Here is a 10226-nt window from a genome sequence, read left to right as displayed (position 1 = left end):
TCTAGATTCTCTAGCTGTGGATCTACAACAAGGCTAAGATTTTATTTGTTTCCAACGTAGGAAAATTGATTGTTATTGTCCGCAGTTACGCATTTTCCCGAAAAATAAAGGTAAGCCGTACTGAGATTGTAGAAAGATTTTGCTTTCTTGAGGAAGAAATAGGAAGTTAAAATAGTTATCTAGATCTAGATTCTAGATCTATTATTATTATTATTATCTATTACATAATTAGTAGAATCTGAAACACAATGAGATTGAAACACATTATTGGTCTAAAATTTCTAAAACAAAATTTTAAAATTTTATCGTAAATAAACGAAATACCCGCCATATTATGAATTTTAATTTTATGAAATATGAATTATTCAACTATACAATTACAATAATAATAATATTATTATCATAATAAGTCAATAGTATAAGTACTACTTATTAAGTAGATCTAGAAGCTAGCTACATCAAGATCTAGATCTATATACACTAATATACACTGACTGAATTATGAATAGTGAATACTACGAGACTGAGTCATCCATGCCATGGTTCCATTTTGTACACCATGAATATGTATCAATATGTAACAAGCATAAACAATATCTTATAGACTCTATATATAGCACAGCATTGTATGACAAACAATCATAGACATAGTCTAATAATAATACTTTGATGATTAGTCTAATAACTAATACTAAGAGTCATTTACTACATTTAGCATATAACTATCCTATTACTAACTATAGCCTAGTACCACAATGTAGTCTGACAATCTGCTAACTGTAAATTTAATTTTGATTTATTGGTTACTCTATTATATTTTCAGGATTTTAGAGATAAGGCATCTTTATTTCCAACATCAAGAACCACATCAGCAGCCATGAGCAAGACAAAAGAAACTGCAGCAAATCAGCTTGTCCTGGCCTACATGATCAAACAAAACAGACCTTACAGCGTGCAAGATGTGTTCCAGAACGCTGGGAAGGATTTGGGTAAAACTGCTGTCATGAAGGCAATGGAAAGTCTTGCTTCTGAGGGCAAGCTAAAGGAAAAAGTTTACGGCAAGCAAAAAGTGTACGTGGCTGACCAAAGCCAGTACCCAGCTGTGAACGATGCAGAAATTAGATCAATGGATGAGAAGATTTCTCAGCTTCAAGGCAGAATCGAACTCAAGCAGGAAGAGATCCGCAAACTTGAATCGGAACTGCACAAATTCAACGCGCTTGTATCCACAGTGGATGCACGTGCTCAGCTCGGTCAAATTTACCCAGAGATTGAAGCTTTAAAAGCGAAACTAGGAAAGTTAAAGGAAGGCAGAGTTTTAATTTCTAAAGAAGATAAGGACAAAGTTGTCAAAAACAGAGAGAAATATGTTAAAGAATGGAGAAAAAGGAAGAGGACTGCTTCGGATATTTTGAATTCTATCCTGGAAGGGTATCCCAAAACAAAGAAACAGTTGTTTGAGGAGATAGGGGTTGAGACGGATGAAGATTATAATGTGAAACCACCGGAGCTGTAATGTATTTACATTTTCAAAAAATTGTGAATACTACTAACTTAAATACTGTTGTTGTTTTTTTTTCTTCTGTGAATACTTATGCTTTTATTTTTTTGTGAATTTTAATTTGAGCTGTTTCTGTCAAGTTCCACATTGTAATCATTTCTAAGCTCTGTAAATACTATTCTTCAGTGAAATGGACATGAATGTGGGTAATACTATCTGATATATTTGTAAAAAGAATATGTTGGAATATGTGTAATATTTTAATTACATTGATTAATGTCATTAATGATCTGTTGTGTAAATATTTTTTTATATGCCGTTTTGTTAATCATCATTAAATTAGAAATGTTATAATATTTGTTCTATCTTATTATAAATATATGTTTTATTCAAAAGTGCATAAATGAGTAATTTTTGTAGTTAAAGCACAAATTGATTCAGTTTTGAAGATGTACAAAATGAGGGGTTTCTCAGTGTCCAATAAAGCCACAATAATGAAAGGGTGTTAGGTTTCTAGTACTGAGCTAAATTGCATCGAATGATTTTTGTTACGTTCCCCTCTTTCTCCCTCCTGGCATAGTGACCTTCATTATTGTTTTGAATAAGTCATTGGTTCTTGTCACTATTAACCTTATCCAGGTCTTATCATAACCCTAACTACACCTGATTTCAAAATACTCATCACAACTTAATTCACTTATTTTTACAAGGGTGTGTTTTTGCACACAGGTGGAACCAACAGTCCAAAAGGAGATTGCCACTCTGGTTAGGTTTTGATCCAGATACATTCAGCTCTTGTCATTTTCCTCAGCTGGTGTCTGGGAACGATCCTAAATGACGTCACACTTCTGTGGGAGAAAAAAAAAAGGGGGGGGGGGGGGTTGGAATTTTATGACTTGCTGTTTGTGACGTTGGGATAGGCCTGCTTTCCAAATGTTGCTTGTCAAAGCTAAAGTAGGACCTACTGATGCTTACAGCTAAAGTAGGACCTTCTAGTGCTTACAGCTAAAGTAGGACCCACTAGTACTTACAGCTAAAGTAGGACCCAGTGATGCTTACATTACAGCTAAAGTAGGACCCACTGGTGCTAATAGGACACATTGGTGCTTACAGCTAAAGTAGGACACACTGGTACTAATAGGACCCACTGGTGCTTACAGCTAAAGTAGGACCCACTGGTGCTCACAGCTAAAGTAGGACCCACTGGTGCTAATAGGACCCATTGGTGCTTACAGCTAAAGTAGGACCCACTGGTGCTCACAGCTAAAGTAGGACCCACTGGTGCTTACAGCTAAAGTAGGACCCACTGTTGCTTACAGCTAAAGCAGGACCCACTGGTGCTTACAGCTAAAGTTGAACCCAGTGATGCTTACATTACAGCTAAAGTAGGACCCACTGGTGCTTACAGCTAAAGTAGGACCCACTGGTGCTTAAAGTAGGAGCCACTGGTGCTCACAGCTAAAGTAGGACCTGCTGGTGCTTAAAGTAGGAGCTACTAGTGCTCACAGCTTAAGTAGGACCAACTGATGCTTACAGCTAAAGTAGGACCAACTGGTGCTTACAGCTAAAGTAGGACCCACTGGTGCTTACAGCTAAAGTAGGACTTAAGGACTCTCGAATAGGGGTGGGGGAAACCTTTCATCCCTTCCCCCCCCCCCCCCCCCCCCCCCAACCCCTGCTTTCGAAAATATGCCTACAAGGAACTTCATATAGGCTACAATATATGAACAGCACCCACCCCAAATGAAAATAATTTGTTTTTAAAAATTAGCTTAAGAGAAAACGACTTGACACATCTTCCCTAGAAACAGCTGTAAATTAAAAAAAACCTTCCATAGTGTAGTAAAAACAGCTGTGGGGATGGGACGACACACATGTGCAAGCCTACACTACTCAAATTCATTCAACCTTTCTTGCTTACGGTAAAAAAAGAAAAATAACTTCCCATTTTATAAACAACGTTCTCCCCTTCCCCATCATGTTACATAACAGACTCGTGTAAGATCACTTGAATTGTCGTCTATAAATGACATCACGCTGTTGGTCAACCGTCTATCCCTATCCAATTATTTTTTTAATTTTAAACAGAAAAAAAACCCCCAAAGGTTATCAAAACTTCTAAAAGCTTATTAAATTAAAATATATCAATGTCGCTATTGGTGCCCACATTTTATGATATACTTGATATTATGCAAGGGAGATTATTTTGTCTGTCACTTTTTTTTAACAAAACAAAAAAAAAATTAGATGTACAATCTGAGTTCCCACTGGGTCGTCCATAAATGACGTGACACTCGGAGGGGGGCTCCGTAGTTTTGTGATGGGGGGGGGGGGCAGTGGCGTAGCTAGGATTTTTGGGCCCCTATGCAAAAAGTGTTAGTTCGCCCCTCAGAGGCGTAGCGACCCTTTCCGGGGACAAACTTTCGATGTGCACCCCCCCTAAACTTTCGATTTGAACCCCCTTCTCAAACTTTCGAAAAAGGGCCCCTATTTGCCTTGGGCCCCTATGCCTTGTTTACACTAGCTTTACGATAACTACGCCACAGGGGGGGGGGGTGTCAGTCAGATGTCGTGTCGTTACACTTTTTCATTATAAAAAAAAAGCAATGTTATGTAAGAAAAAGAATTTTAGCCGTTATAACGAATTTTAGAATTAAAAAAAAAATAAACTGTCATATAATTGATTAAAACAGAATCCAGACACTATTTTAGAAAAAAATATCTGTTTTAAGAAAAATTCAACTGCAATTTTTTTTTTTGGGGGGGGGGGGGGGGGGGCGGGGTTGTATGCTGAGTTTTGATGTCATTTTAGGGGTGGGGGTCTGGCTTTTTGTAACGCTGTGTGACGGAGGGAGGAGGGGGGGGGGGGGAATTACAAATCGTCAATTTAAAAAGCGTGACGTTATTTATGGATGACGCCCCCCCCCCCCCATAGTTTTATTGTAGAAATGAACATTACAGTCAACATTTCTGTTTTTATTTTTGTAATAAATTTAAATTAATGATTATTTCTGCACTTTGAATATACCAATCATTGACCCAATGTCATTGTTTATTTTTACAATCAAAACAAAATGTTATGCCTGATGTTTACCTCTATCAAAATCACAACATTACTCTTAAAACAACAACCGGACAAATGATACGGCAAGCGTCTCACGAAATTAGTCAACTGACAACGATCTGGTCATAGAAACCCATCACTTGCAGACGTTATCTCATCCGGGTATCGCCGCCGTATCTCGTAACGTCCGTCCCCGGGTCGGCACGTGCCTGACACGTCCTCCCACCTGAGAGGGGGGATCTGTTTTATTACTCACCTTGTTGTCAAAGGCCTACAATCGCGTTTCTTTAAAAAAAAACAAAAAAAAAACTCGAATCTGATTGCGAAGGTGTCGCCGAGAAAGCTCCCCTCACGGGTAACTGATCCCAAAATATGACACCCATAGGGGTGTCGATGTAGGTAAGATGAGAGTTGTTTTGGTCAGTTATCCTAACACGTGGAAGACGCTCACGCTTAAAAAAAAGGAAATTAATGAAGTCATGCGCTCCTTGTAGGCTATAAATACAGAGAGAATGAACTACTTGCTTTAATAAACTTGTGACTGCTTGCAAGAACAAAGCTCCTATTGGGCAGCAGTAGAACATTGACATTCGCAGCAAGGTAAGAGAAGTTATAATATAGGCTATTCTGTGGAGATTTTCTTTTATATATCTCTTGGGGGGGGGGGGGGGCACCACCACCTCTTTTCCTGAAAGAAATCAAATTTAATTACAAAAGGGGCAAGGTTCTAGAAGTTTTTAATCCTGTCTTGTTTTTTAGCATTACTCTAGCCAGTTATGCCTGTAAATGAGAGGGGGGGGTATTTTTTAAAATATTTGTTTTACATTTGAAATAATTAGTGCTTTTAAATTGCTATGAACATTGATCAACAATTGTAAAATTGTCCTTATTAAGTAATGATTAGCGAAGCCGTCGGCTATGAAAAAAAAAGGATAGTAAACACTTAAAACAGTTAACAGTAGCTATATTATTTGTGAATTTTATTTTGCAAAAGAAAACAACTCAATTGTTTTCGGCAAACTCAACCTAGCTTGGTTATATCCCTTTTTACCGAAACGAGTCGTTAAATAGCCGGGTAGTTTGCTATTTAAGTGTGACGTCATGGAAAGGGGGTTATGACATCTTGATGATATGTAATGATGTCGCTTTGGAAGGGGGTTAAAAATAGACCAAAGACGTGAAATTTGAAACTGCCTCTTATAAGAAAAAACAGCCAAGGAAAGACCAAAACGAAAGGCATCATAATTTAATGAAAAAGTATGCTTTTATCCGATACTTTATTAACTTCATAAAGTTGTATACATCATTAGGCACATGGTATCACCATCTAGATGGGAAAGTGACTCCACATTGCGTTTATTTTTGTACGTTGTTGGCAGAGGGGTTGACGCCCGGGGTTATCGCGCCTCACGTTATCCGACCTAATGACGCCAATGCTCAAAAGCAGGCTGAAGTTGGAGTCAACGGGTCATTTGGCGCATAACACATCACGTAATATTGTATTGGGGGAACTCTTGTCCAATATTATAATTACGAACGAAGAAAAAGAGATAAATTGTTGACCAATACTAATACCAAAATTGAACTAATTCGCTATTTTTTCCCCATGACAGATGCAGTTGATTCTCATTACTTTTCTCTGTCTGTTGGCGACAAAGACTCTGAAAGCTGAGACGGACGTGGAGGAATATGAAGTCCTAAACCGGCGTCTCCTAGGGTTACTGGGTGGTGGTAGTGGGACAGAAGGGGGTGACAAAGGGAGTCTCCTTGGTGGATTACTGGGCGATGGGGGTCTGTTGGGCGGGGGGAAAGGTCTACTTGGTGGGTTGCTAGGAGATGGGGGTCTGCTGGGTGGGTTATTAGGTGGGGGTGCCGGTGGTTTACTCGACCCCGTTAGTAAACTTGTAAATGATTTACTCGGACCTATAGCTGATCAACTGCTGGGGCCGGGGGGTATCTTAGCCGGGCTTGGCTTAGAAAAGGGTCTTGTTGGTAACCTGGTGAACACGCTCTCGAAAACCCTCGGCGTTGACTTGAGCGAGATCATCGAGATCATCGGGAAACTCCTGTGTCTGATTAAAAAACTGGGACTCGGCGTCGTCGTTCAGCTGGTCAAGACGCTCAAGCTGGATGTGGCGTTGTCCCTGAATAACTTCCTGTGTTCTGCCAACGGGTCCCGTTTGTTTGATGCTTCTGTTAACGCCACAGCGACGATCGCGGGGAGCGACTGTCTCCTAAACACAGTCCAAAATCTCGTTAGCTTGGATGTCTTTCTCCCCTCCCTCGCTAGTATAACCGGATCAGGCCTTAACGAAAAATGCAAAAGCCCGGCTGGGAGTTCCCTAATTAAAGGAGTTTTTCAGCTTTTCGGTAAAACCCTGAACCCAGAATTAACGAAAAAAATTCTCGTCCTCCTCAACGCTATCGACCTAAGCGACTTATCCGTGTCGGTTCCGAAGATTCTAAAATCTCTTGAATGCTTGACCAAAGTCTTCAACACTGACGTAAAACTAAACTTCCTGGTCGATGTTCTTGGAGCCGTTGGCCTCAAGGCCGTCATAGGCCTTGAAACTCATTTCTGCGACGCGACCGACGCCAGCGTTAAAGCTAGCGCTCTTCTGAAGCTGAACGCTACGGTGGGGGTCGACCTGGTGGGGAAGTTGGCGAAACAGCTGGGATTCGGCACTGTGGTTGAGATCGCCGGCAAGGTGTTCAAGGAACTAGGGGAGATCAGTCTTGAGGTCCTGCGAGTTGTGTTGTGTATGGTGAGCAGTTTAGGCATCGAGGCTTTCCTCGACCTGTTTAGAAACCTGAACGTCGGCGCGATTCTTGGACTGTCCGGCATCGTCTGCAACAAGCAGGGGGAGCCGGTGCTACTCAGCGCAGGGGCCACCATCCTGGTTGATTTTATGAAAATGTGCAAAGGACAAGTGACTGCTCAATGCTCCTCGTAAGCTACAGTTATATATACAAGGGTTTTTTTCAGAAATTTTCTCCGGGGGATGGGGGGATGGGTGGGAGGGGGGGGGACTTAAATTTTCCGGTTAGTTAAAGTATGCATTTATACTTAAATTATTTATTTTTCATTTCGCCCGGAAGGAAGGGAGGGGTGTAGGTTATACGTGTGCCCCTCGCGAGATATATCTGAAAGAAACTCTGTTTAAATGCTCATCTCATTCAACCTTTTTCACTTAAATAAACATATAGAAAATATACATTCCAAAAAACAAAATGCCAACATAATTATTTATCAGAGAAATACACAGAGCTGAAATGTCATTAGTTATCAAAACGGGAATCGAAAATCAATAATTTAAACAACAAAAAATATTACGCTTTCACTTTCTTAGAAAAAAAAACAAAAAATAAATAAAAAAGCTTTAAAAAAAATCAATTTACTGCTTGCGATTTAATAACAACTTGATCTTTAAAGCTGTGTTCAATTTTTCAGACAAATTGAGATGGCGCTCAGCGTGAATCCGTGTGAGGACGTCTGCAAGACCTGCAAGCAACTGTCTGGTTTCAGTGGGTACCTGCTCGCTGCCAACTTCTGCTTGGCCAAGTGCAGTACTTGTCCCCGCTTTCTCGGTTAGTTAACATTTTTGTCCCGTAAACATGAAGTAGATTCCAAGTTTTAAATTTTTATAGAACTGAGTAGTGTCAAATTGTTTCGTAAACATAAAGTGTGTTCCATATTTTAAATTTGTATAGAACTCAATTGAGTCAAATTGTTCCGTAAATATGGAGTAGGTTTTACGTTTTTAATTTGTATCGAACTAAGGGGTCATCATATGTCGAGGTCACAGAAACAAGTAAACTCTACTTCACTTGCTCCATAGACCGTCAGGGTTGAAAGGGAAACTTTACTTTTACTTTAAGGGGTCATCCATAAATGACGTCACGCTTTTTTGACGATTGTTACCTCCACCCTCCCCTCCGTCACAAAAAAGCCAGACCCCCCCCCCCCCTTAAAATGACGTCACACCTCAGCCTACACCCCCCTACCTCAAAATTGCAGTTGAATATTTTTTTTTAAACATCGATATTTTTCCAAAATCTTGTCTGAACTCTGTCAAAACAGAGTAGCTTAATTGAATTTCTATTACAATTTATTAAAACAGTTTTCTAAAACGGGAAATAACGTATAAACTTTGCTTTCTAACATTGCTTTTTTATAATGCAAAAATGTGACGTCGCACCATCTGAACCCCCTCCCCCTCATCACACACCGTCACAAAATTACGGACCCCCCTCCAACCTACGAAAGTGACGTCATTTAGTAGCATAACATTTTTCCGTAAACATGGAGTATGTTCGATGTTTTAAATGTGTAGAGCACTCAGTAACGTCATAATGCGTGGGCCCGGGGTTCGAGCCACACGGGTGACATAATTTAGGGGTGGGGGGGGGGGTGACACCAAAAAAAAATTCAAAATCAAAATATCCTTGCTGCTTATCTAAAAAAAAATAATTATGTGTAGATGTAATGTCAGTGAGATTGAAAACAAAAATTCAATATTTCAAATATTCAAATATTAAAAGCTAAAACGAAATAATATTTTTATTATCATACTTAACGAACACAATTTTTATTTTTACAATATATTAGCAGGATGAACAGCAGTGAATATGAACACATCCAGAGAGAAATGTCTCTTAACAAGGTCATAATGGCCGCACACGCCTTTGTAAAATTAGATGGAAAAATAATTGAATTGTCAATAAATATTGTTAATAAATATTGGACCGAGTTTTGAGTCAATAAATATTGGACTGAGTTTTGAATATTGTGTATGTCTGCTCAAATAAATGTTTTGGACAGAACATTTTAATTGGTGTTAGTTAATTCGTTCGCTGTTTTCGCACTATTAATATATCAGTGTAAATTAGGTGAATATAATTTTAAAAAATTAATATATTCATAACAATAGGTGTGAGGGTACAGGTGTTTTGATGATGGTTACCACCAGTTGTGAGGGTGGGGATTTTAAGAAGGCGGGAACGAATGAATCCAACAACACACAGTTCAAGTTCAACTATAATTGTTCTTTATTAAAATGATATATATGTTCAAGTTTCTACCTAACTGATCTACACTGTACTATTTACTTCTACTACTGACTGTTCATACCACATGCTACCTACTACTACGCACTCCCATGACCAATCCTAACACTAACTAACTGTTCTCTAGCTCTGCAAATTACAACCGTCTCTAACCGCTTCCTAACACCTTCTCTACTCTTCGCTATCTACCTATCAACTGCTGGCCTATCTCTCTACTGCCCCACGCCTCAGTGGTCAGCTGACCGTCCCACGTGACCGGTCAGTCCTGTGCGCCCATTGGCCTCTCTAACCAACCAACTAGGCCTATAGTCTGTTTCTGCTAACCTATATCTGCTAAACATGTCTGACGTAATCTTGCGTCATCACATATCTCCCTCCCTTTCTGTAGCTGACAAATTATATTTTTCAGCGTCTGCTACTAATCTAATACATCAACAACTATCTATCTTACTACTCTATTCTATCCCTAACATCAATCATGTAAATCAAATACAAAATGGGACAGCACAGTTTACAAAAACATAAAATCTTGTGTCTGTGTTCTTGGAAGAAATGTCATTGTTCTAGTTCCTGAAATCTTGTGGTGTGACTGGT

General features: G+C 39.4%; 2 protein-coding genes across 5 annotated transcripts; both read left to right on the top strand.

Annotated features, from left to right (window-relative positions):
- LOC131941033 (homologous-pairing protein 2 homolog) lies at positions 1–1863 on the top strand. Of its 3 annotated transcripts, none has more exons than XM_059300015.1 (2): positions 1–110; positions 824–1863. In XM_059300015.1, exon 2 carries the CDS (start codon positions 878–880, stop codon positions 1514–1516), a length of 639 nt encoding a protein of 212 aa, XP_059155998.1. In that variant the 5' UTR covers positions 1–110; positions 824–877; the 3' UTR covers positions 1517–1863. The 3 variants fall into 3 exon arrangements, with proteins under 3 accessions (XP_059155998.1, XP_059155999.1, XP_059155997.1); XM_059300016.1 differs by lacking the exon at positions 1–110 and adding an exon at positions 152–165; XM_059300014.1 differs by lacking the exon at positions 1–110 and adding an exon at positions 556–577.
- A 3172-nt stretch (positions 1864–5035) lies between these two features.
- LOC131941047 (uncharacterized) lies at positions 5036–9341 on the top strand. 2 transcript variants are annotated; one of them, XM_059300030.1, is made up of 4 exons: positions 5036–5165; positions 6179–7515; positions 8017–8153; positions 9178–9341. In XM_059300030.1, exons 2-4 carry the CDS (start codon positions 6179–6181, stop codon positions 9180–9182), a joined length of 1479 nt encoding a protein of 492 aa, XP_059156013.1. In that variant the 5' UTR covers positions 5036–5165; the 3' UTR covers positions 9183–9341. The 2 variants fall into 2 exon arrangements, with proteins under 2 accessions (XP_059156013.1, XP_059156012.1); XM_059300029.1 differs by having other exon boundaries at positions 9175–9340.
- The last annotated feature ends 885 nt before the right edge of the window (positions 9342–10226 follow it).

Source organism: Physella acuta, unplaced genomic scaffold (genome assembly GCF_028476545.2).
Source record: "Physella acuta isolate Inbredline_101_S28 unplaced genomic scaffold, ASM2847654v3 ptg000342l, whole genome shotgun sequence".
Classification (NCBI taxonomy): Eukaryota; Metazoa; Mollusca; class Gastropoda; family Physidae; genus Physella; species Physella acuta.
This window is presented reverse-complemented; position numbering and strand designations above follow the sequence as displayed.